Source organism: Chrysochloris asiatica, unplaced genomic scaffold (assembly GCF_000296735.1).
Source record: "Chrysochloris asiatica unplaced genomic scaffold, ChrAsi1.0 scaffold00048, whole genome shotgun sequence".
In the NCBI taxonomy this organism is placed as follows: Eukaryota; Metazoa; Chordata; class Mammalia; order Afrosoricida; family Chrysochloridae; genus Chrysochloris; species Chrysochloris asiatica.
The window spans coordinates 13,600,958-13,628,225 of NW_006408566.1; the positions used below are offsets into that span (position 1 = coordinate 13,600,958).

The following is a 27,268-nucleotide window of genomic DNA, read 5'->3' on the forward strand; positions in this document are numbered from 1 at the left end:
GTCTTTGATTTTGGAAAGTTTAATTGTGATATATCTTGGTGATTTTCTTTGGGGATCTGTCTTGTTTGGGGTACATTCAGCTTCTTGTATGCTTAGCTTCTAGTCTTTCATGATGTTAGGGAAGTTTTCCTCTAAAAGTTCTTCAACAATTTTCACTGTGCTTGTCTCTTCCTGTTCTGGAATTTTGATCACTCATAAGTTGTTCCTCTTCATGATGTCATATATAACTTAGGCTTTCTTCAGATTTTTTCGTTCTTTTGTTCTGATTGTTCCTCTAGCATGCTAGTATTGAGATGTTTATCTTCAAGTTCATTAATTTGGGCTTCCATTGCTTCACATCTATGTACTCCTTTGCCCTTTCAATGCATTGTCCATTTCTGAGATCTTAATATTAATCTTATGGATTTCAGATTGCAGTTATGTTTTGTTTCAAAATTTGCTTTTATTTTGCCTGTTTGTTCCTATAGTATTTTCATGAATTCTTGTAAAGTTCTTATTGGGTTCTCCTTCTTTTCCTTGATCTTTTTGTCGATCCTTTGAAGGTACCTAATTCTTTTGAATTCTTTTCCATTAGTTTTATTACCTTTTCTTTCACAAAATCATTTTCTGACTCTGCATCTTGGTCATTTATTTGAATCATTCTCTGTTGTTTCTTTGTGTGAGTTAAACTTGTCTATTGCCTCTGGAGTGTTGTGAGGTTGTTGGTATTTGTAAAGCAAACAGAGCGGTTTTTGGACCTGGAGAGGAGACTTCTGTTGGGGACTCCTGCAACTCAAGGAGTTGTGGAGGTGGTTGTGGAAGGGATGTGGCAGCAGCCTTAGATGGAGTTCCAGCCCTAGATGGAGTTCCTATTGGCTTGGATGTTATCTATGTTCAGGGCACACATCTGGAAGTAGTTCATGGGGTCCCTTGATGGAGCTGGTTTTGGTGTCTTTTAGGGTCCCAGGGAAGCTGGGGGCAGCGTGACTGGTTAAATGATGGCCTGGTGACTATGAGGATTTTGTAGGTCTGAAGCTGAGCCCACCTGAATCCAGGCACCCAAACATCACACCAAAGTGGTGCAGCCTGTCCCCATCTCAAACTCATGTGACTCCCAACCACGTGACTCCAAACTCCCAGAGAACAGGGTCTGCACTAGGAGCAGATGAGGGTGGGAGCTGGCCACATTTCTGGTCATCAAGGAGCATGTAGAAAAAGAAGAAATCACACCTTTCCAGTCGTCTGCTTGAAGAATCTGCTCTGGCAGACCTCACTCAGCTGCAAAGCTGCTCATAGGATACTTGAGCTACATCTGACCAGCCAATCTCCAGTCTCCCTCTCAGCAGGCACTCCAAACCCTTCTCTAATCTGGCTTCTGATGCTCAGGGTCCAGAATTTTCATCTGTGTCTACTTTATTTTGTCTCTTACATCTTTGTTGTAAGGGTCCGTGTAGTGCGCCTGCGTTCTTCACCATCTTGCTGGAAGTCCCTGTTTCCTACTCGTAGAGTTTATATATTTCTAGCATTAATTTTATTACTGGGGAAATTTCATAAAAAGCAAAAATGATGAAACACCTTGCTATCTTTGTGAGCCAGATGATCCCAGGACAATACCTACTATATTGTTGTTAAGTGCCATTTAGTCAGTTCTGGCTCACAGGGACCTTGAATGGCGTTTCTGGGGAGCAGCTGGTGGGTTTCAGTTGCTGACTTTGGGGTTCAAGCAGCACCATACCAGGACTCCATACCTATATTAGGTCATAGATATTTAATAATACATAATAAGGTATGATTTTTCCTGTTATTGTCTAAGAATATTTTACCATGACTACAAATTTAAACAGTGTCTTTCTCTTTGTATGTCTTCGCTATAGGGGAATGTAATCCTGTATCAATAGATTTCCTAAAGTGTTACTGTGTATAACAACTTTTCCCCTTTAAGGAAGCAAAACAAAACAAAATTTCCAAAAAAACTAATCAGGTCTCCTCCTTCTCTCCCAAACATCAACATATGACCGCTATAAAGAAAGTCATAACCAATTCAGTTTTTAATTTCAGATTTAAAAAAACAAAAACAAACCGTTTTTCTCTCCCATTTTTTTCTAAAAAGGGAAGTCTTTATTTCCTTTTTCAGAAATAAAGCTGACTGAGGTGATTGCTTTTTGGTGATGAGTCAGAAACAAAATCCAATATCCTCGTCCAGCCTTTCAATTTTTATGTCAATATGGAGTCCTGGTGTGGTGCTGCAGGGTAATGCACTCAGCCTCAGTGTTGGTTTGAACTGCAATGTCGGTTCAGACTCACCTGCCACTCCTCAGAAACGCTATACAGGGTCACTGTGAGTCGAAACCAGTTCAATAACACTTAACAACAACATATTACCATAGTTCAGTCATAATATACAACCTTAAAATATAACCTTAAACATGTATTTTCCAATTAAATTTAAGCTTTTATCACAATAATTGATATTAATCATCACAAATTAATTTCATCAAATTAATATGCTGCAAATTTCTGTATCTCTATTATCTGAATTTTGGGGGGCATAGGTGGCACAAATGGATAAACATGCAATTACTAAAGCAAAGATTGGTGGTTTTACCAGAGGCTCCTGGTGTCACCAGAGGCACCTGGGTGACAGACCTAGAAATCTGCTTCTGAAAGGTCATAGCTTTGAAAATCCTGTAGAACAGCTATCCTCTGCACATACTTGGGGCTGCTGTAAGTCATAATTAACGTGACTGCAACTAACACATTAACTCCACAGTGGAGTTCTTTCTTTTGTTGACTCATTCCTTTGGGAGAATACTTCTAGGATGAGATTACTGAGCCAAAGTGCATGAGCATTACGATTGGTTGTTAATATGAAGAGCATTCCATAAAGGTGATAAGTATTTACAGTGCACCAAGAATTAAGTGTGTTTAGTCTCAGTGGACCTTGCTTTAAATATGCCATTTGACTAGAGTGACTTTTGCTAATCAGTTTTAAATGGAACTCACTTTGCGTTTCTTTTATTACTGAAACCATTCATCATGTGTTTTGTGGGATTTGCTATTAAAGAGTAAGACAAAGGGTGGGTAGACATGTAGGCTCGGCATAATGAAGCCCAAAGTATTTCACAACTTCCTACTGTGCTGTCTGATTCTTTGCTGCCTGTGCATTGCAGAGTTCTTAGTAAACAGGGACCCTCCCCACTTCATTGTGGCCACCTTGTGTTAATGACCCTTTTCCCAAACAAGACCACGTCCACAGGAACAGCCACGAGTGGAAGAATCTGAACATGTTTCACCACTGGCTGCCCACTGTGTGTGAGGAAGTCGAACATGACTGTAGCAACCCTCCCGATTACTGGACCATCCATGGATTATGGCCTGACAAAGTGCAAGAGACACTTTAATCCAGAAGAGATTCAGGATCTTTTGCTGAATGTGATGATGTACTGGACTGAAGCTGTCCATTAGTCCTCCAGCGGCAGCCAGGCCTGGAAACGTGAATGGTAGAAACATGGTACCTGTTTCTCCAGCGGGACGCCCATGGCTCTGAGAAGTACTTCAGCCAAAGCCTGGGTAGATGTCTACTGACAGATCTACTTCAACATTATGCTCTGAAAGTTGGGGATAAAACCACACTTCAACTACCACCAGATCACAGATATCAAAGACGCCCTCACCAGCATATACAGAGTCATGCCCTAAGTTCAGTGTCTTCCACCAACACAAGATGAGAAAGTACAGACCATCGGTCAGATAGAATTGTGTCTTTATGAAGGACCTGCAGTTATGGAACTGCTCCATGCCCGGGTCCTGGGCCTCTCTCAAGCCAAAGGCCAGCTGGACAGGTGTAGTTGACTTGGAGCCAAAGACTGGAGGTCTGCGAAGTCGGCCCCATGTTCTACCCCACGCCCAGAGAGACCACATGAAAACACCCTGGGTTTTGAAAAGCAAGAGAAAGAATCACACCAACCACAATTTTCTCCAAAAGCCTCTCTCACAGACGCAAGCTTTCTGTCATTTTCTTTTCATTTCTGAGTGCGCATGCTGATTTTGGGTGGTTCATGTAAGCAAGGATGAACTTTGAGAACACTGAGAGAGAGGAAGTACTACAGCCTGCAGACCTGGCTTGTGGTGGCAATAAAGCTTTGGACTATCTTAAGAAACAGAGCATGATCATACTTTGATGTCCCCTTCTGGCACGTCCTTCTCTGATCTCATCCTCCTCCCTTCCTTCAGAGATGAGATCAGAGGACATGCCAGGAGGGAACCGCAGAGTAATGATTGCATTGTTTCTGAAGCTAACTGGTAGGAATAAACTTTTTGTCTTACTCTTTAATACCAAATGTGATAAATACATTTCAAAATCTAGTCATTATTTAATGAAAAATTTTAAAAAGCATATAAGTGGTTTTAGTAATAAAATGTGAATTTCATATTTATTGTTTCCTTGCTTGCCTTTATAATTTTATATATGTAGTTTAGATTTGAATGTTTAGCAACTTTATATAAATGAAGTCACGGTGTGTATATTCTTCTGTGCTTTGCTGTTTTCAGTATTTATGAAATATGTGATAATGTTACTACAAAAATTTATTTTCCTATATGTCATTGCATAAATATGATACCATTTATTCATTTTTCTATTGGAGAGTATTGCAGTTGTTTCCTGATTTTGTTTTGCTTTTGTTATAAATGCTGCAACATATGAGTCCTCTCCCGATATATTTATGCACATGTGCACCTGGAATTTATACCTAAGATTAGTGGTGTTGGATCATAAGTTCAGTTGTATTAAATAATGTCACTTTTCCTTTCCAAGTGTGTAAGCCAAATATATATTCATAGCAGATAGTGTTTGTGAGCGTTCCTGGTGCTATGCATCCTACCAGACTACTTGATGTTGTTTGAGATTTAACTTTACCAGCTCTGGTGGTGTCAATGATAGGTAATTGTGGATAAATTCACATTTCTCCAATTATCAGAGCAATTGAACATCTTGTAATGGTATATTCTTGTTGATGTTAAATGCTCTTGAGTCGATTGTGACTCATAGCTACTCTAGGATTTCCAAGGCTTTACATTTTTGAGGGAGCAGAAGGCTTCATCTTTCTCCAGCAGAATGGCTGCTGGGCTCAAACCTCAAACCTCGTGGTTTTTGTTGGACTCGGTGCTTATTGTTGTTGTTTGGTGCCATCAAATTGGTAGCAAATCATAGCGACCCTGTGCACAACAGAACAAAACACTGCCTGATCTTTGCCGACCTCACAATCCTATACTTTAACAACCCATTGCTGCTGCCACTGTGTCAGCCCATCTAGTTTGGGGTTTTCCCCTTTTTATCCGACCTCCAATTTACCAACATGATATTCTTCTCCAGAGACTGGTCCCTCCTGACAATATGTCCAAAGTATGAGAGACAAAGTCTGGCCATCCTGGCTTCCAAGGAGCATTCTGGCTGCACTTCATCCAACACTGATTTGTTTGTTCTTTTTCTGGTCCATGGTACTTTCAATATTCTCTTCTAACACTATTACTCAAATGCATCGATTCCTCTATAGTCTTCCTAATTCATGTCCACATGTATACGAGGTTATTGAAAATACCGTGGTTTGGGTCAGGCGCACCTTAGTCCTCAAACTGAAATCTTTGCTCTGCAACATTTTAAAAGAGGTCTTGTGCAGCAATTGGCCCAATGCAATATGCCATTTGATTTCTTTTTTTTTTTTTTATTTTAAGTTTTTAGTTTGAATTGAATGAAAGTTTACAGGGCAGAGCATCAGGTTTACACTCAACAAATCATACACCTTGTTTCATTACAATGATTATAATCCCCTCCATGTACCATCAGATAACAGTATCTCTTTCTATTCACTTTAGCTCCTTTTTTTTTTTTTTAAACACTCAGGTATATATGATAATTTACAACACCAAAGGGCACATTCTGCAAGTCTGCCTCCTGGCCGCCAGCTCTCAGTCCCTCTCTTTCCATGAATCTATAGTCCTCAACTGCTCCCTCCTTCTCTCCATGACCCAATCTCTGCCCCCATCTCTGGTGTCACTGCTTCTCTGGATAAGGTCTCGCATTCCGTTTGTGCTCTTCTCCCTTGATGGGCCATTTGATTTCCTGAATGCTGCTTCTATGAGTGTTGATGGTTGATCCTAGCAAAATGAAGTATTTGACAGCTGAAGTCTTTTCTCCACATATATGAATGTTGTTTAGTGTGATAAGGAACCAATAAACATAACAGAATACAGAAATCAGTGAACTGGTGTCATTAGTATTACATGCAAGTAATTTTACTTGAAGATAATTTTTAAATGATTGCAGCAGTAGCTCAACTGGGAGCCATCAGAAATTCAAGCCAGATTCAGGAAGAAGATGTGGAATGAAGGAAGGATAATATTGCTGACATCAGATGGATCTTGGCTGAAAGCAGAGAGTACCATAAAGATGTTTACTTGTGCTTTACTGTGACTGTGCAAAGGCTTTTGACTGCATGGAACATGACAAATATGGATAACATTGTGAAGCATAGATATTCCAGGATACTTAATATTCCAGGTTTGCTCCTGAGGAACCTGTACATAGACCAAGAGGCAGTCATTTGAACAGAACAAGGAAGGGAACACTATGGTTTAAAATCAGGAAAGGTGTGTGCTAGCGTTGGATCCTTTCATCCTCCTTAAGTCAGTCTGTTTGCTGAGCACATAATCAATGGAGCTGGAGTATCCGATGAAGAACATGGCATCAGCGTTGGATGACTTGTTAACAACTTGCAGTATACAGATGATACAACCATGCTTGTTGGAAGGAAAAGGACTTAAAATACTGACTGATGAAGATTACAACCTTCAGGATGAATTGCACCTCAGTGTAAAGAAAACAAATCTTCACAACTGGACCAACAATTAACATCATAATAAAAGGAGAAACATTGAAGTTGTGAAAGACTTCATTTTGCTTATATCCACAGGCAACATTCGTGGAAGCAGCGGTCAAGAAATCAAAAGACGGATTGCAGTAGACAAATCTGTCATCAGTTTGATAGCTAAGGTGTGCCTGACTCAAGCCATGGTATTTTCAATCACCTCATATGCTTGTGAAAGTTAGACAATGAATAAATATAAGACTGTGGAGCAATTGATGCATTTGATTTTAGTGTTGGTGAAGAATAGTAAAAGTACTGTGAAAGAACAAACAAATCTGTTTGGGAAGAAGTGCAGCCAGAATGTTCCTTAGAAGCCAGGATAGTGATACTTCCTGGCTCGTACTTTGGGCATGTTATCAAAAGGACCAGTCCCTTGACAAGGACATCATGCTTGGTGAAATGGAGGGTCAGAGAAAAAGAGGAAGGCCCCCAATGAGGTGGATTGACACAGTGGCAAAACCAGTGGGCTCAAACCTAACAATTGTACAGATGCTGCAGGACTGGACAGTGTTTCGTTTGGTTGTCCATAGGGTCACAATGAGTAGGAACTGATGCGAAGGCACCTAATAACAATAGACATGTAGTTGTGGGGACCTTTGAATTTGATATTAAATAATTTGAAGTTAAATGAAAAATGTAAATGAAAGCGTATGAGATTGTAAATTAATTCATTTGATCATTTTTTTCCCTGCCTTAAACCTAAATCAAATTAGGGTATTTATCTTTCAGCTAAAAGCAAATGTGTTCTCATCTTAATGAATATGCATACTACTAAACCCCCAGATGAGGTCAGAAGAAATCTTTTGATAACACACTGTTTTTCGTAGGTGTGAGGATGCATTGAGAAAAAATAAGAGCTTAATTGGGCCAGATCAAAAGGAATATCAAAGAGAATTGGAGAGAAACTATCATCGCCTTAAAGAAGCCCTACAGCCTCTGATAAACAGAAAGATCCCTCAGTTATACAAGGCAGTATTGCCTATCACCTGCCACAGGTATGCTTAATTTCCTTTATTTTAGAGATCTTTAAAAAACAAATTTATGTAGATTGCTTTTTGGGGTAGTATTTCTTTTAACTTTTCTCATTATTACGTGGATTCAGGATATTGTGTTCCCTGAAAAAGTTCAGCTATTAAAAACCTTTTATTCCCTATTCATTAATTGATCTTACAAGATAATAAAGCTAGTTGTCAGGAATATGAGAATCCCAAAGTTACATTAACCCTCATAGTAACTACTGTACCACACATAGTAACTACTGTACCACACATAGTAACTACTGTACCACACATAGTAAGCCTGCTGTTGTTGTTAAGTGGCGTCTAGTCGGTTCCAACCCATTAGTGACCCTGTATAGAGTTTCTGAGGAGCTGCTGGTGAACTTGAACTGCCAACCTTGCAGTTCAAACTGACTTTGCAGTCCAATGCATTAACCTGCAGCGCCACACCAGGACTCCATAATAATCCTAGCTTCCTAAAATATAAGGTACCCTGTAGGCATAGTGGTTTAAGTGTTGGGCTACTGACTACAAGGTTGGAGGTTCAAGCCTAGCGGTTGATCTAAGGGAGGAAGATGAGGCTATCTGCTCCTATAAAGATTTACAGTCTTGGAAACTCTATGAAGCTGTCCAACTTTGCCTTATAAGGTTACTATGAGTTGGAATCTACTGGATGGCAGTCAATTTGATTTTTTCTTTCCCTAAAAGGATTTTTTTAAGCTTCAGCCATATTTGATAGCACTTTGCAGGGAAGAATTCACTAGACTCTATCAGGCACCAGGAACTACTGTCCCTCTGCCATGACAGTAAAGAATATGCAGTATGTTCTCCAAGATGTGTATCAAAGCAGGCAACCCCAGTGAGTATCTAGAAGACTTCAGTATTTCTCTCCATCAAACAAGAAATTGAGAATAACTTGGAATATTCTACAAGTTGAACTTTTTCTTAAATCCTACAACTAGATTCCTAGTTCTACTTGAGCAGGTAATTTCATTTTTAGATTTCTTCTCTGTATGTTGAGATGGCAGTACTTAAAATGCAAAGTTGTTGGAGAGATAAATGACATTGCAGATGTAAAGGTCCTAGGATAGTAACAGACCATTTCTCCTTTGAGCATCTGAATTCTGGAAAGGGCATAATACTAGCTAAAAATAAGCTATTTTTTTGCATTTCAAAAGTCAAAATGTTCACACAGCTCTTGAATTATTCTGGCCCTGGTATTTTATCACCTTTTTGTTTGAATGAGAAACAGTAGAGCTCTTAAGGTATAGTTATCTGATAAATTTGTAAGGCCTTTGAAGTTGCTTATAGGAAAACAATATTGATGCATGGTATACTATGCAGCAAGGCAAAGTTAACTGTTTAAATCACCTGGGAATTGGTCCCTGTTCTTCAGTAATTTAGTATTCTGTACCTATTTGTTGTTGTTAGTGCCATGGAGTTAGTTCCAACTCATAGTGACCCTGCATAGGGTTTCCCAAGCTTTACATCTTTACCGGAGCAGAAAGCCTCATCTTTTTCCTGCAGAGCAGCTGGTAGGTTCAAACTGCCGACCTTGTGTGGTTCACAGTCCAATGCTTATTGTATGAAGCCACTGTATTCCCTCAGTACTTATGTTGTTGTTGTTAAAATGCCATTGGGTCCAACTCAGTAGCGACACTGTATAGGTTTCCAAGGAGCAGCTGGTAAGTTTGAACTGCTGACCTTGCAGTTCAAGCCAGTCTTGCAATTTAGGGCTTTATCCTACAGTGCCACACCAGGATTCTTCTATACCTGTTGTTGTTGTTGTTGTTAAGTGCCATTGAGTGGGTTCCGACTCATAGCGACCCTGTATAGGTTCCGAGGAACAGCTGGTGAATTTGAACTGCCCACCTTGTGGTGCACAGTCCAGTGCTGATCCTACAGCTCCACAGTATAAAACTCATTTATTCACTTTCATTCAAAACCTGTCTATTAGGTTTCTGCTGTATGTCAGCTTTGTGTGATAGGTGTTGAGCAGTTTGAATGAATTGAGCTCAGTCTAAAGGAGAAATACAAGTAAACAGGCAATTATATGATTAGCATTATAATGGTAAACTTAGGAGTCCTGGTGTGGCACTGTAAGATAAAGATTGGGCAACGGGGTCAATTTGAACCACAAGGCCAGCGATTCAAACTCACCATCAAGTCTCTGGAAACCCTATTCAGAACCAGCTTGATGGCACTTAACAACAACAGATGTAACTTATGGGAAGGAGACACTTAAATCCTGGTCTACAAAACCCTATGGAGCAGTTCTACTCTGTCTTAAGGTTGTTGAGTTGGAATCTACTTGATGGTTATGGGTTTTGGTTTGGGGTTATCAGGAAGGTCTCCTTGGAGGAAATGAGTTTGGATACTGAAAAACGATCTCAGGGTAGGCATTGGGAAGCAGGAGGAGGAACACAGGGCATTTGCGTGGGTAGAAGAAAAGGGAAAGGTATGAATTTAATAAAAATATACTTAGTTTACTATTATCTTTCAGGAAATTAAATCATTTGCATACACTGATGGGGATAGTGCCTTTTTAATTGATCAGGTACTTTTGGGTAAAAGAATGAGCAGGATTTAGGAAGTGCAGTGAAATGCAGAAATTAAACTCAGTTGTAAAAATTTTCTAAATAAATACAATCATGAGTGTCCCTGTCTGATTGAGAACACTAAGATTTAAATTTGGGAATGAAAATCTCAAGTCTGCCTGATTCAGAACACTAAGATTTAAATTTGGGAATGAAAATCTCAAGTCTGCCTCATTCAGATGCCACCTGTTTTTCTCAGTGGAAAAGAAACTTTCCCTTATTGCTATATCATATTATGATCTACTTTCTGGTCAGTCCTCAAGCTCATTTCTTAATATTTGCAGGAAAATTTAAGTTTGTTGTTGTTCAGTACCATCGACTTGGTTCAGATGCATAGCAGCCCTATGTAGGGTTTTTGAGGAGCAGCTGGTGAGTTTGAACCGCTGACCTTGTGAAAAACAGTCTAGTAATTATCCTACATCACACCAGGACCCCTTTTTAAAGAACTCTTCTACTCCCTAATAACATCTGGCTTCCAAAACTGCAGCTTTCCCTGGACTGAAAAACAAAAACCAACAAACTCTGAGATTCAGAGTTGACACATGATCTCTTTGTACTTGCCCTTTGTTTTCCTTCAGATCAGAAACCTCATGTCTTAAACTTAATGGCAAGATGAATAAGCAAAAACAAAACAAAACAAAAAAAACACCCTTTTGTGAGCTTTTGGCACATAGTGCCCACCTATACTCTTTACTTCTAGACTAGACGAGCACTGGACTGGTAACCACAAAGTCAGCAATTCAAGTTCACCAGCCACTGCTCGGAAACCCTATAGAGGGTAGCTCTGAGAAGAAATGGTCGCAAATGCACTTAACAACATCCCACTTTTAGTGCAACTGCCATCTGGTGAGGAGCTCTGTAACTGCATGAATCTGAAAAATAGGCCTCACCCCACCAACTCCAGCAGCAGAGATCCCTCAGGATAGATGCATCCCACTAATTTTATCAAGGCATCTGGGAGGACTACTAACTGCAAGGTCAGCAGACCAAACCCCACCAGCCACTCCTCGGACACCCTCCCTATACAGGGTCGCCATGAGTTGGAATCAGCTTGACAGCACTTAACAATTCTATCAGTATCTATATTACCACACAAAAGTTTTTATTGCCATCCCACATGCATACTATTATTGAAAACTAACAGAAAACTCAAAAGCAATTAATAATTCAAGCTTGAGCTAAATAAAGATATACATTAGAAGATAGGAGAGGGCTTCCAAATATTAAAATTCCATTATCTTTTATTTTCATTTTTCCACAAACTTTTTGAAGTTCCTCGTCTTTCAAAACTATTCCCATCATCCTAATTCAAATTTAGAAAATTTTAAAAATCCTTTTTTATTTTGCTGATTTACAAAACCTGGGAGATTATTTCACAGGCTGGTATTAAGTGGTTCATCTTGAAAGTGTGATCTGGGCTGTCTCTGAGGTCAAAAACTTAAGTTCTTATTAACACCAAGATGTTGTCTTTCTCACTCCCATTCTCTCATGAAGGTAGAGTGAAGTTTTTCTGGTAGTATTGTAAAAGATTGAGTGCAAAAGATGTAAGTCTTCTGTTAAACCAGACATTAAATATGTTAATGTACCATTCTTCTTAAATTTCTTGCAAGATTGGCAGTGTTTTCATTCTGTTGTGCATAATGTCACTATTAGGGCACATAACAGTAACTATGTGTTGTTGTCGTTAAATGTCAACTTGGTTCCAACTCATAGAAATCCTTTAAAGGGTTTCCAAGGCTACTGACCTTGTAGCCCTGTATTCAGTGCTTATCCTACAAAGCCACTGTGCTCCATGGTAATGTTATTGTTAAGTGCCATAGAGTTGGTTCTGACTCATAGTGGGTTAGTATTTTAAATGAATCATTATTTTAAAATGTTTAGTTTTAATTTTTAATGACAAATACCAATATGTAACACACACACACACATACAAAAGTTTTCTGGGATCCTGTATTTCTAAGAATGCAAACAGGCCCCTGACCAAAAGATTTGACAACCAATGCTGTTAAGACTTAATATTTTTAAGAAACACCTACATTTTCCTTAAATGTGTTGTTAGGTGTCACTAAGTTGATTTCAACTCATAATGACCCTGTGTTAGTGTGTGGAATCGTTGGTATGTTTGAACCCATTATTCAGCCACTGTGTCACTCCATCTTGTTAGGCTTCTTCTTTTTTTGCCAACCTTTTACCAAGTGTGATGTCCTTTCCCAGGAACGGTTTCTCCTGATATGTGAGACAGAGTCTCTGCACCCAAACTTCTAAGGAACACTGTGATTGTCCTTCCAAGACAGATTTGTTTCTTCTTTTGGTAGTCCATGGTATATTCAATATTCTTTGCTGACACCATAATTCTTTATTTATGTAATTCTTTATTCACTGTCCTACTTTTGTATGCACATGAAGCAATTGAATATGCCATGGTACATGTTTAAAAGTTAGTATTTTAACTTATTCTAAAATCTCTACTTTGCTTTGTTTCTTTGTCCTACTACATGATCCACAGCACATACTAGACAAATGAATAATCTTTTGCAAAGTGGTTACAAAAATAAACTTTGTAAATGCCTCTCATATATAAACCAGTTTCTATAAATCCAAACATGTGGAATAAACATCAAACTAAGAACTGGTGGCAAAATGTGTGACAATTTGCAGGGAAAAGAACATGTAAAACATTTTAAATGATTATATAGAAATTATTTGCTTATAATCATATCCTCTCGTTTTTTTTACCCCAGAGATTCCTTCAGTCGAATGAGCCTTCGCAAAATGGATCTCTAAAGTAAAAGCACTTGTTTTATTCATTTGAAAAGAGCCATGTATTCAACTTTGAGTGTGAACCATTAAGATCATTTGAAAAATGAGACTTGGGACTTAATTCTGGAAATTATAGCATCAGTTTATTCATTGAAGAATGCGATCAGATGTAGACTGTTAAACGTTTGGCTACTATGGCTGTGGTTTCCAGCGCTCTGGTAATATGCTGTCACCTTTTTAACGACATTTTAATGACTCAAAGGTACATTATACATTTACCATTATTTATAGCATAGCTAAGGTTAAATTTATTTACTTTAAGTTCTTATTTTTTAATTTATATTACCATTTATAGATTCATTTTGGAACCATTTTAAATGTAGTAATGCTTATTTTAAAGGTACTATTAAATATGTGAATGTTTACACTAATTTTTACTTGAGTGGGACTTAAAATTTTTTTCCCCTTATTGACAAAGGCAGAGAATAAGTTATACTTGATTCAAGAATTAGTTTCCAAACTACTAAAATGAATATCAAAACAGTCACTTTATGGGCCCCCAAATCAGTGACTGAATGGTAAGTGGTTTGTGGGAAGTCAAAGATGGTTTCTAAGTTATCTTCCTAATTAAGAACAAACTGTAGAAATAACCAATAAAACTTTTGTCTGTAATTAAAACTGAGGTAGCTACTCTCAGTGACAGCAGCCTGATCTTTCTGAATGACTGTCAGCCCTTTTATGCCACTGTCAACAGCACCCAAGAGGATTCTTGTGTTCAAATCAAACAAGCTAGCCACCAGTCTACTAGTGATCTAAATTGGTAAATTACATATCTACTTTAAAGCTATTTAGTATCACATAACTCTGAAAGCATAGTGGAGCTGAAGGGTAAGTATTGGACTAACAGCAAGATTGGAGGTTCAAACCCACTGGCCACTCCTTGTATGGTTGCTGTGAGTCAAACCTACCTTTGGAGTGCTTGGATAGTGGGTTATGCAATGACCTGCAAACTACAAGGCCAACAGTTCAAGTCTACCAGCCACTGTATGGATGAGGCTTTCTGTTCCCATAAAGATTTATAGCCATGGAAACCTTCTACATACATACCTACATCTTCAATCCTTATGTACAGCTGTTTAGACTGAATCACAAAAATGGTTTCTCAGGTGTGTATACAGTATTGTACTAAAAAGGAGTATCTAAGAAGTGACAAAGGTGTAACCTCAAAAATCTATTTAGGGAAAGATGATCCAAATGAATATGGCAAGGCAAGGAATCAAGACTAGAAACTCACGAGAAAAAGGTGACATATATATTTATATATAGGAGCTCTGGTAGCGTAGTGGTTATGAATCGGGCTGCGAACCTTAAGGTCAGTGGTTCGAAACTACCAGCTGCTCTGCGGGAGAAAGATAAGGCTTTCTACTCCTGTAAAGATTTACACCCTCGGAAACCCTGTACAGGGTCGCTATGGGTCGGAACCGACTTGACGGTACTTAACAGCAACAACAACATTCCTATATGGTGGCATAGTGGTTATGAATCAGGCTGTGAAATTACCAGCTGTTCCAAGGGAGAAAGATGAGGCTTTCTGCTCCCGTAAAGATTTACAGCCTCAGAAACCCTGTACAGGGTCGCTCGGAGTCGGAATCAACTCCACGGCACATAACCACGACCATATGGTGGGGCAAGTACACACAAGGGAGAGATGAGCCTGGTCACTTCTCTTTAGGTTACACAAACCTCAGTCACATTATCAAGGACTTAAGATTTTAACATTTTATTTTCTGAGTCAGAGTAGAGGCTTCCTTACTCTTAAACATTGGCATTTACTTAACACTTCCTAACTTTTCATGTATTTCCAATTAAAATTCCTTATATCAGCAATCTATTTATACTAGTAGTTCTTAACTTTGACTGTCTCAGAGTATTATAGAAGCCCAGATTTTATGCTAAACCTATTCCAGCAGCAGCTCAGGTTTCTTATGTTTTTTTTTAAAGTTTGACTCGAGATTGTGACTGTAGACAGGAATGAGATCTATGACTTTTATTATCATTACAACATCCTGTTGAATAGTATGTATGACATTATGTAATTTATTAGTTGACAAAGCACTCTTGTATGTTGAGACAGTATATAACTGTATAAACATTATTGGAATAATACTTTCTTTAGAATAAGAAATACTCTTTGTGCCAAGAATGCTAGTAAGTCATAAATGATTATTCATCAATTCAGTATATATCTAAGATGACAATTTAACTAAGTTTTTATTTGTGCTCAAAGTTATCATCTCATATTCTCATGGTTTGGAGCCCATAAAGAACCTACTTTAAAGGACAACTAAAATGTAACCTATTTTCATTTGTAAACTTCTTTTATGTGTGACATCTTGGATGGAGTAAACACAATTCCTATTTGGAAATTCTTCACCTCCACTGTCAAAAAGTATTAAGTATTATTAAAGGTAATGATGCATGCTTATTTTTTCCATATATATATATATATGTGTGTGTGTGTGTGTGTACATATATATATGTATACACACACACACATTCTGTTCTTTAATAGAACCCAGCTTTACTTATAGTATAGATATGCAGGTATAAAAATTAGGACATTTGTATACATAGTTAAGCAGTTTTAATTTTATTGACCTCCCAGTTTTTAAAAAAAGTTAAATTTAAGGTCATCCCTCTAAGTTTGATGTACTATATACAGATCGTGCAGAATGACTATGGAGATACAAATTAGTCCATGCCCAAAAAGATTTACCAATACAGAATCATCTTCATAAATACATAAAAAATTCTTTTGAAGATAGGAGGGGGCTGTCTACATTTTCTGAGACCACTTTCAAAGTGATTCAAGGCACAAAATGAACACCATTGTGAATACACACATTCTAGATCGACTCTTTGTGCCGCTAATTTGGCATCACAACTGTCTTATAAAACTAAATGTACTGAATGAGATTCTGCCTCTTAGCTGGAAAACCACAGGACCTATAAACATGTAATTACTCCAAAATATGGAGAATACAAATACAAGCACTTTATTTTAAAAAGCAAACACAAAAGGTAAGTGTTTAAATGCTTCCATTTTGGATAATTCATTCAGAACTTACACAAGTTTGTTCCCTGAAGCTAATGCATCACTAGTCTCTAGTAAGGAAAATGAATGCTAAAAATTTACATGGTTTTCAATTAATTCAAATTTCACTATATAAAACCTAGAGTCCAATAATATCAAATAGCTTCAAAAGATAAGCTCTTTAGCTTACCCTTTGATGTCATTAACATTACCAATGTTTGTCCAGGTTTGTTTAATATACACAAGGAAAATACTCTATAATTTCTTATAAAATAACAAGTAAGGAGTAGATGTAGGAGATGTGGAAGGGGAAAGAGAATTTAAGAAGTCTTTCTCTTCTGTAACTTTCACTTCAGAATCATCAAATAGCAACCACTTTCCCTCATACTCCTTTAAGCTTTGCACTACGTATGAAATTTTATTCTCGAATCCACTAATGTTAATGCCTGTTTGTTCACTGGACTCCTTGTTGCTATCAGATTCATGGGTCCCATTACTACTGTTATTCTCAGAATTTCGACTTTCAACAAATGCTATACCAGCAACCTTATCAGGATTAGATGCTTTGTTGTATAATTCATAATCTGCTTTGCTCTTTTGTCCTCCAAGAAGTCCAACAGCTTCCACATTTTTTTTGTTTAGAACTTTACTTGGCTGTGTATTTCCACTGACTCTAATAGATACTTCTTCATCATCACAATTTTCAACCACACCCCTTGCTTCCTCCTCATTCAATGGTTCTGCCTTACTTATGTCACACATTTGGGCTACGATAAAATTTCCTTTATCTAGTCCTAAACTGTTAAGGTCAGTTACCTTAACAGAAGCAGTGTAATGCCCACTACTAATAGTGATACCACTGTGCATCACAACTGCAAATAATCCATAGCTGTCGTTGGTTGGCTTTGTGCTCCATTCTTCCAGTGACAAATGAAGGGGTGTCAACAAAGGAGTGTTGATCTTGGAAAGTCCACCACCATAACAATCAAACCTTTAGGGGTAAAAAAAATAAAATAAAAGTTCTTTTGTGGTTCCAATTACAAATATTTTATTTAAAGTGTTGTACCCCAATATGAACTCAAGTAAGTCTAAAGGATTCTTTAATAATTTCTAGCGCTCATATGACTAAACAACTCAAGAGAAACAAACCCACAACTTTCTGTAATGTTTATCTTGCATACAAAAAGTATGTTGAATTACTCCTAATATTCTGATTTTCTGTGGAGCATATATAGGCTTTACCTTGTTTTCTTAATTTTGTGTAATTATACAAAACAAAACTCTCCATATTATAGTTAAATCATTGTTTTAACTTCTTTTCTAACAAGATGAAGGAACAAAAATTAGTAAAATTATATTGTATCAAAGAAAAAAATCCACAGAAAAAAGGGAAAACTATGATGTCATGTTAGGCACGCTAAACTATAGAGTTATTGGGAAACCCTCACAGTAACTTCAAAGAGGCTTTGTGCCAAAAGGCTGAAGTTTGAACCCATCCAGCTACACCATAGGAAAAAAACAATGTGATCTGCTCCCAGAAGATTAAAGTCTAAAAAACTCAAAGGGGCATTTCTGTCACAGGAAGTCACTATGAGTCAAAAATCAACTCAGTGACACTTGTCAAGTGCTATCGAGTCGGTTCCGACCTATAGTGACCCTCTCTAGGGTTTCTGAGAAGCATCTGGTAAGCTTGAACCACCAACCTTGCAGTTCAGATGGCTTTGCAGTGTAATTTCAAACAAATCAATATACAAAGGAGTGGAATATGTGTCAGAAAAAAAAGAGTATCCACCAGAAGCTTTAATTTTTAATTCTCTATTACAGATAAATTGTACATTTGTTCCAAGACCACTTTGATTTCCCTAGTTTACCTAAAGACTAAAAAGAAATTTGCCTTTTCTCCCTTATATATGTATAAAATTTGTTTCCTGCTTTAATAAATATGCTAGTCTCTAAGAAGGAATGAAAATAAATCAGACTTAACAAAACAGTCTTTAAAAGTGCTACACAAGCCTTTTCAATGCTAGTAACAGCAGAGTATATAGTCATAGCAAAAGGATTTAAATTGATTCTTTTTACAGGGAAATTCTTAACAGAACAAAACTCTTTTAAAACAATCTTTAGAAAGTACTTGATTTTACTATTTTATAGTCCCATTGTTTTGAATAAACTTATTAACAACTCATTGTTTTCATAATAGCCTTTATTACAATACTCACTCCAAGCCACTAGCAGCAAAGCACTTCAAGTGAATAGTAATAACTTCAGGCATTTTGTCAAACAAAAGACTTCGTTCAGCTTCAGTATAATGATGGCAATTTTCACAGAAATATTTGTCTTCCCCTACAATCCTCTCCACTGAAGCAAATTGTGAAATTGCCCATCTCAGGGTCTTCATTTCTGTTTTTGGTTCTGGAGAAACTACAAAAGAGAATCTTTTTCATTCAAAAATTAATATATCTCTCGGATGTTAAAAAATTAAAGGACAAAGTTCCATGTTCAAAATAAGCATTTCATTTCACTTGACTAGGCCATCCCCAAATAAGAACTAAATAGTTTCAGGAACTCTTATCGTAAGTTTACTCTCAACATATTAACTATACATAACTTTTACATATTTATATTTGGATGACCATCAAATATCTATATACTTTTGATAAAGAACAAGATAAAACTAGCTTTTGCCTTATTTAGGATATTTGTGCTCACAACACACAAGCAATTATATATAATTTTATGATAATATAAACCTGAATATATCTGGGGACTTTTTAGTTAAAAACCCTTTGTTGTTAAATGCCCTCAACTTGATTTCAACTCAAAGCAACACTGTATGTATAGAGTTTCCAAAAAGCAGCTGTTGGGTATGAACCGCTGACCTTGTGGTTAGTAGTATAGTATTTATGCTAAAGTGCCACCTCAGGACTCCAAAAGTCCTTTAGAGGACTTAAAAAATAAAAACCTTTTGTGGGGAGAAAAAAGAGCCAGCAGAAAATAAACTGAAGATGAAAATTATCAGTATGAAAAAGTAACAAAAATAATCCAGTAGCCCTAAAAGATTCTACAGAAGCTATTAACTTACTGTTCATATTTATAAAATGAAGATTTTGTAACGCTCTTAAATCATGATTATTATCAAGTGAAGCGATCTAAGTCATATTAGACCAAGGACATTAAAAGTCAGGTTTTCTCCCCAATTACACAAGTTACTATTAGACTGAAAATTATTTAAGAAAAATATAATTATTCCATACCATGGTCCATACAAGACTCTAATTTTGCTTACTTTCAGAACTCTCCTCTACTTTGGAAAGCTCATCTTCTTGTACTGGCACACTGATGTCCTGAAAATTTTCTCTTCTCTCTGTTAAACTTTCACATTCCAAGCACCGAGTCCTTAATACCAGCTGACCTTGAAATAATTTCTCCACAAGCTCAAAACCAATTTGCTCCGCACCTAAAGATAATAAGAAAAAAAAATTAAAAAAAAAAAAAAAAAATATATATACATACACACACACATATAAATTTTTAGCATTAAAATTCTATTTAAATAAAGCAGTATCATGAATAAAGCCCCATTTTCAGATCTGTTTTCTTGTTAGCATTGCATTGTTATTAGCTTACAATGAGTTGGCCTGACTCATGGTAACCCTATGTACAACACAATGAAACGATGCCTAGTCCTCCAGCAACCCTGGTCAGTTACAGATTGGACTACTGTGATCAATGGGGTTTTCATGGACTCATCTTAGACACTGCCAGGCCTTTCTTCCCAGCGCATCTTAACTTATAAGCTCTGCTGAAGCCTGGTCCACATACAACTCTCCATTGACAGACAGATGCATTGGCTAAGAATCAAACTTGAGTCTCAGGCACAGAAGGCCAAGAATCCCAACAGAACCATGACAACAATGGATTATCCCGAGAATTTAAATCCTTGGGTGGTACAAAAAAATTGCACCTCCCAACCAAAAGGCTGGGAAGGTTAAAGTCCATCAAAAGGTACCTCAGAAGAAAGGCCTGGAAAACTATTTCCAAAATATTAGCCATAGAAAACTACCAGGAGTTTACTGTGAGTCTGAATCTGCTCCATGACTACTTTTATTAGTATCAAGAGAGGCATTATTTATGAAATATAAATTTCCTATAAAAGGAGCACGGTGGCTCCAAAGGATTAACACTGAATTAAAAACCACAAGGTTGGCAGTTCAAGGCCACCAAGCACTCCACGGTCACTCCAAGGTGAACAATGAGGCTTCTGCTTCTGCAAAGATTTAAAGATTCAGAAACCCTATACAGGGCAGCTATGAGTCAGAACTGACTCCACGGCACTCAACAACAGTAGCCAATTGATTGTAATCTGACAATACTTGTGTGTTTCAGAGTAGAACTGTTCTCTATAGAATTTCATTGGCTGTGATCTTTTGAAAGTAGAACTACCTTTGTTCTACACTATCTTTGGTTGTAACTGAAACCACCAACCTTTACAATTAGTTGCTGAGCACTTAACCTTTCACATCACCCAAGGACTCCTAGAAGGTAAAATACAATCATCCCCCCATTAAAATGTATTCAACGCCTAGTTTATAGACCATAAATTATTATTAGTGTACCTAGGATTAGTGGGATTATATATGTAACACATTTCAGTAAAATGCTTTTTTAAATGCTCTGGTAGCATAGTGGGTTATAAGTCAGGCTGCTAATGGCAAGGTGAGCAGTTTCAAACTATCAGCGGTTCTGAGGGAGAAAGATGAGGCTCTCAGCTCCCGTAAAGATTTACAGCCTCAGAAACCTTATGTGAGGTCACTATGAATTGGAACCAATTCCATGGCACATAACCATAAAGTTCTCATTCACTGTTAAATTTTTCTTTAAAAGAAAAAAACAGCAGCCCTACAGATTATATTATACAAGCATCCAAGGAGAACATTCTAATTATGTAACTGTTACTCTCCTACATATCCATGGCTAAGAACAAATTGTACTGACCTTTGTTTATGGCCTTATCTTCATTAACGTTAATGGGTTTGACATTATTCCCTGGAGAGTCAAGTCCACAACCATTAACCTTTAAAGTGTGATTATCACTTGCACACTTCTCACTATTCCCTTGAAGATCATATTCATTTTCTTTACAGTGGCCTTTGGATCCCTGGTTTGTTGTTATTTTCCCCAGACTACAGAATTTGGAAAGAATGCTGGGTTGCTTAGTTGCAGACTTTAACCAGTTTATTTTAACTCTCGATTTCTTTTGTGAGGGCCTTGCACTCTCATTTTCACAAACATACTTGGGGATTATTTTTGCAGGAATTTCTAATGTATCACCTGTAGCTTTCCTTTTGGATCTAGTTTGTCTCTGGTTCTCTTCCAATGACTGATAATCCTTGAATACTTTAGCTTTTTTCTTCATGTTACCAAATTCAGTGTCACTTTTTCTTTTTGCATTCCCTTTTGGAAGTTTTCCTTTATATTCTTCAGAATGCGTCGAATCGTCCATTTCTGTGTTAATACCACTTGTTTCCTCTTTCTGATGGGGTTTTTCTTCTACCTTAGTGGATAATTCTGCCACATTTTTCATTTCTTCTTTTTTTAGGAGTTGGCATGTTTCTTGAATGTTTCCCAAAATACACTGTAATACTTCCTGTGCATCATGCTGTAGATATCCTTCATACATAGGGTTGAGTTCCCTATGATAAAAATTTTCATTTAATTTATTGGAGTTTTGAAGATACAATTAAAAAAAAAAAAAAAACCCTTCTATGTAAAAATGAATTTAGATTATCATAACCACATTTTAAAATTCAAGAATATAATGTTTATAATACTATTTATCATGTTATCAGGTAGTAAACCACTATCAAATGCAGTCGGCTGAAATCATTGTGATAAAACAAAAGTACATTAAATTTGTTGACTGAAAGCTGATGATCTTGTCTGTAAACCTTCACCAGGTTCAACATTAAAAAGTTAAAGAACTTTTTTTAAAAAATGCATATATAATTCTCACAATAATCCCATGAACTAGATATTCTCATTACTTACTTACAGTTAAGGAACCTGAGGGACAAACTGGTTAAGTACCAAGGAACAAGGTGACATCTAGTTAGATGCCCAGCCAGGATTCATCTGCCTCTTAACAAACTGCCATAGCAGTTTATGCTACCTAGGTCTATTCCTTTATTAAATCAATGTTTTAAAACCATTAACCTAACATTGACCACAAGATTGGCGGTTATTAGTTTTTGGATAAGGCCACTTCTATATTAAGTTTCATTTTTAATAAAAATATTAAAAGCAATCAAATCCAGTGAACAGCTCTCTTCTAAGCAGATATGACAACAGGAGAATATTTGGAATTTAGTTCTTACGTGTAATATACCTTGAATATAGACATACACAATACCTAATCTGAAATTTTTATAACTAATATGTGGTAATTCATTAGAAAGACAATATGGCACCTAACATAAAATATATACCAATAGCAGGATATAGAGCAGCACACCCCATAATTAAACCCACTTTACTATATTTCTATGAAAAGAAAAAAAAGGTACCCATATTCACACTAAGCACATAAACAGCCTCATAAAACCTCCAGCTTTTAGAGGTTCAGGCATATATAGCACTGTGGACTAGCAGCATCTGATTCCTTCTTACTCTATGCTTCCATCCTTGTAGCAACAAGTAGCTAAATGGGAACCCTAAAATTACATTAACAGGATATACCTGAGTGTGTTAAGCAGTCGTCTTGGCTGAGTAGCAAGTTCGTCAGTATATTTCTCTGGATTTAAGAGAAAACTAGCCTGAAGCTGTTCAACTGAAATGATTAAGGACTGTAAACTGCATATTAGTTCATAACTTGCCAAAGAATCTTCTTTGCAATTTCCCTGTCAAGAAAGAAGCACATAAAACAATCTTTTCACTTGTGAACAAATTAAGTACCTCCCACTTTTGGCTTTGTCTCAGGAGTTGTTGTTGTTAAGTGCCGTCCTAGCTTTTTCTAAATTTATTTCAGTATAGTACTAATGTTAGGGGACACTCAAACTTTTTTCATCTTAAATGTATTTTTAATTTACTTTTATGTGGATAATACTGATGTCTTAGTTATGAAAGAAAATTGCTTTAAATATACTTAAATTTCTAGAGTGAGTCAATTTGGAAAACTAAAAACAAAACATAAGTAGCAGGTGGGACCCAGGCATCACAAATTGTGGTGGTACAGAAGAACAAGCGTTTGGTAACCAATGGATAGATAAAAAGACCAGAGAAAATACTTTGCAAAAGGGAATAATCTCGTTACCTACCTTCTAAGAATGGCCTCTTTGGTAACACGAGCTAATGAGAAATTTCATTCTCAGCTTGTTGTAACAGATAAATCATCTTTTACCATTACCCTCCTTTTACCAAAGCCCTCTGTGCATCTGTAACTTTTTCATTTCTAATTGAATTTCCTTCATTTTTTATATTCTTTCTTTCCTTTACCTTATCTTTTTGACTGGCTTCATCCTTTAGTACTTCTTTCTTCCTTGAAATAACATTAAATAAGTGCTTCACTCCAGATTTAAAACCAGGACAAAAATATAATACCTACAAAAAGTGAGATTGTCCTTAGTGTTCCACCAAATAAATATACCTAAAATCATTTTTAAAAATCAGTATCATGCTTTTTGTAGAGAACTTTTAAATGGACATTACCAAAAATTCTGAGATTAAACTTCACATCAAAAATTTTCAGCACTAGAATAGCAGTCTACTCGTCCAACATGCCTAAGACTTAGGTTACAGACAGATAACTTTTATCCAAGGGTAAAGATACTTATAACTGTAGCTCCAAGGATCAAGCAGAGAAAGTAAAGGTTTGGCATCTTCTACTTAACCAAGGTTCATTCAGTTTTACTATTCCACCTTAACATACTGTGCTTTCTTTTACACTTATTGGGAGTCTGTAGCATGCAACTTAGAACCACTGTTTTAGCCCATCCTGTGTTATACACAAGATGGCAAAGACAGTATGGATAAATGACTCCAAACCAAACCAAGCTGAATTACCAATGAGCCAATTCCGTCTGGTAGTGACCCTAAATGATATAGCAGAACTGCCCCATAGGGTTTTCAAGGCTGTAATCTTTACAGGGGCAGACTGCCACGCCTTAGTTCCATGGAGCAATTGGTGTGTTCCGACCACTGACTGGTTTGTGACAGAGCACTTAACCACTGTGCCACTAAGGCTCCTTGTCATTAAAATCCTCCAAAAATCTGAATCTTTGAGGAACATTAAAATGATACATTATTCTACTAGTTTTATTTGCATAGCAAAATCAATTTACCTGAAGTATACTATTAAGGTAACAAGTATTGCCAAGATTATTCAATCCCACAAACGGTAGCAAGTTTTCTTTCTTCTCACAGCTTATAGGTGAGGACTGTGCTGCAGGAACAACTTGATCACTATTAAGAGGGAAGAAATGTACAAAGACGTAGTATGTGGTATCATAAAGAAGCAATATGGAAATACTTCCCTAGATTTAGTTTTTCCCCAAATGCTATGTGATTTGAAAGTATATGAATTTTATTCAGATGGCAATTTAAGAGATGAGATCTGTACAGGCTGAAAAATTGCTATAAACATTGCTATAAACTTAAATACAATTATATTCAGCAGGCCTCAAAACAATTCCATCCAGAGGCTGCTAATCCCATTTTGCCAGTAGTTACTAGGTACATCAAACTGACCCCAACTCACAGGAACCCCATGTGTGTAAGGATAGAATTGTGCTCTATAGGGTTTCCAACAGCTAGATTTTGGGCAATAACCAGACCTTTCTTCCTAGAATCTCATTTTACAAAGTAGAAAAATAAGGAACTGGTATTGTTTTATTTAGCCAATGATATGTTAATCAGGATACCTGGTATGGCACTGTAGGATAAGCATTGGACTGCTGACCACAAGATTGGCGGTTCAAGCCCACCAGCTGTACCTTGTAAACCCTAAACAGGGGTCACTAATACTAATGTCTTAATTATGAAAGTCAAGTTTCTTTAAATATATTTAAACTTCAGAACTGACTCAACAGCCCTTAACATGTTAATCCATTTAGCCAATTCAGACTCTTGGTGACCCCCATGTGTGTTAGAGAACTGTGCTCCACAGGACTTTTAGTGACTGATTTTCCAGAAGTAGATCACCAGACCTTTCTTCCAAGGCACCTCGGAGTAGACTCAAGCCTCCAACTTTTTAATTAGCAGGCCAAGGGAGGTAATCACTTGCACTACCCAGAAATCCTAAAAATTTAAAGAAAGATGTGGGAATAACCTGATATAACAGCATCTGAGAGAAACTGCACTATCTAAGAACTTAGATTCTATTAATAAAAATTAAGCTAAAAGGGAATCGTAAGAGAATTATACAGCCATTCCTCAGCTAAAAATAAATTGCCTAGATTTATAATTCTTATATTTCCTGTATTTTTTATTTTATTGTTGTTTTTATCTAGCACTTCAAAGTGCTTATAAGTATGTGTGACCAAGTACACTTTATACACTGAAGAGTGCCCACTGTCTTTGAGTCTACGGAAAGGGCGCACATATACATAAGAATCTAACATGCAAAGGGGTTTGAAAAAAACAACAACAGTATAACATGCACGCTGTTTGCGTAACAGTACATAATTTGTTAAATTGTAAGCTCATCTAGACACCAGCTACAGCAACTATGGTTGGCACAGAGTATTTTGTTCTGATTTTTTTTTTATTCTTTAAGATATAATTTATTTTTGTTGTTGAGAATATACACAGCATAATATGCACCAATTCAACAATTTTTACATGTACCATTCAGTGAGATTGATTACATTCTTCAAGTTGTGTAGCTATCCTAACCCTCCTTTACCAAACTGTTCCTCCCACAATTTATTTGCATCAAAAAACACTTCTTGTTTTTAAGTATATTTTAAATGTAATCTACAATTTTACGACTTCAACAAGAATTCATATATATACTGGATATGTTTGCAAAGTTTCAAAATCTCCGATTAACTTTTAAATCTTCTAAACAGAAAAAAGAAAAGAAAAAGAATCACCTTTACACAAATGAGTTGCTATAATACAATGTTTAAATTCTTGAGTTCGCACTACGGATGTAATTCCTGTAGAACACATCAATGTTATTCTGGTCCTACTATACACTGGTACACTCAGTAATGTACACTTTCTTTTTGCCTCTCTATTGGTGTATCAGGTTAGAATGTCTGGGCATGTCAACCCAAGTTTTCTGCTTCTTCATTGATGATTTTTTTAAAAGTACAAAATATTTAATATATGATACATACATTTCAGATCCACTATATTCGGAAACTTTCTCTTCATTTTCTTGAGGCTCTGTGAAATCCAAGGCTCTCTTAGTTTCCTTTTTCTGAAAAAACTTCAGGGAAAGTCTGTTCTTCTTTGATGGACTACCTCCTCTTGAAAGTCCATTATTTTCACTTGGTATGACACCAGGCATTTTCTCTTAAAATCCCAAGAAGTTGACAGGAATTAAGTTTATGGAGGCAAGTTGTAATCACCAGTTATATCTGTTAATCACAGAAAAAAAAAGTTTAGTTTTCAGTTATCCACTGTAGGTACCAAAACCATCAATTCTGAAAAAGTCACTATAGGAATGCTACTAAGTAGAACATCATATTGAAAAAACTAACACATGGCAATAATAGGCACTTCAAGACTGTCTAAATGAAGGAGCTTGCTATACAATCCTTTCTTAATTGACAAAAAATATCAGCTTGCTATGAGATTAAAGGTAGAGTAGTAGGATTAAGGAGCTCTGGTAGCGTAGTGGTTACGAATCGGGCTGTGAACCTTAAGGTCAGCAGTTCGAAACTACCAGCTGCTCTGCGGGAGAAAGATGAG

At 36.8% G+C, this 27,268-nt stretch overlaps 2 protein-coding genes across 9 annotated transcripts in view; one reads left to right on the forward strand and one right to left on the reverse strand.

Annotated features, from left to right (window-relative positions):
* DOCK7 (dedicator of cytokinesis 7) overlaps positions 1-13,689 on the forward strand; it is a 254,019-nt gene extending 240,330 nt beyond the window's left edge. For 4 of the 8 annotated variants that reach the window (XM_006862472.1, XM_006862473.1, XM_006862475.1 and 1 more), the window contains 2 exons: positions 7,733-7,900; positions 13,242-13,689. In XM_006862472.1, the coding sequence (XP_006862534.1) occupies positions 7,733-7,900; positions 13,242-13,284 (211 nt within the window). In that variant the 3' untranslated portion in view covers positions 13,285-13,689. The remainder of the gene's footprint in view (positions 1-7,732; positions 7,901-13,241) is intronic. The other 4 variants (XM_006862474.1, XM_006862476.1, XM_006862478.1 and 1 more) reach the window with 2 other exon arrangements.
* A 2,920-nt stretch (positions 13,690-16,609) lies between these two features.
* USP1 (ubiquitin specific peptidase 1) overlaps positions 16,610-27,268 on the reverse strand; it is a 16,509-nt gene continuing 5,850 nt past the window's right edge. The window contains exons 2-9 of the mRNA XM_006862479.1: positions 26,692-26,934; positions 24,691-24,811; positions 23,846-23,950; positions 23,090-23,250; positions 21,350-22,047; positions 19,641-19,811; positions 18,574-18,775; positions 16,610-17,345 (exon numbers count right to left, since the gene is read on the reverse strand). Of these exons, the coding sequence (XP_006862541.1) occupies positions 16,610-17,345; positions 18,574-18,775; positions 19,641-19,811; positions 21,350-22,047; positions 23,090-23,250; positions 23,846-23,950; positions 24,691-24,811; positions 26,692-26,864 (2,367 nt within the window). The 5' untranslated portion in view covers positions 26,865-26,934. The remainder of the gene's footprint in view (positions 17,346-18,573; positions 18,776-19,640; positions 19,812-21,349; positions 22,048-23,089; positions 23,251-23,845; positions 23,951-24,690; positions 24,812-26,691; positions 26,935-27,268) is intronic.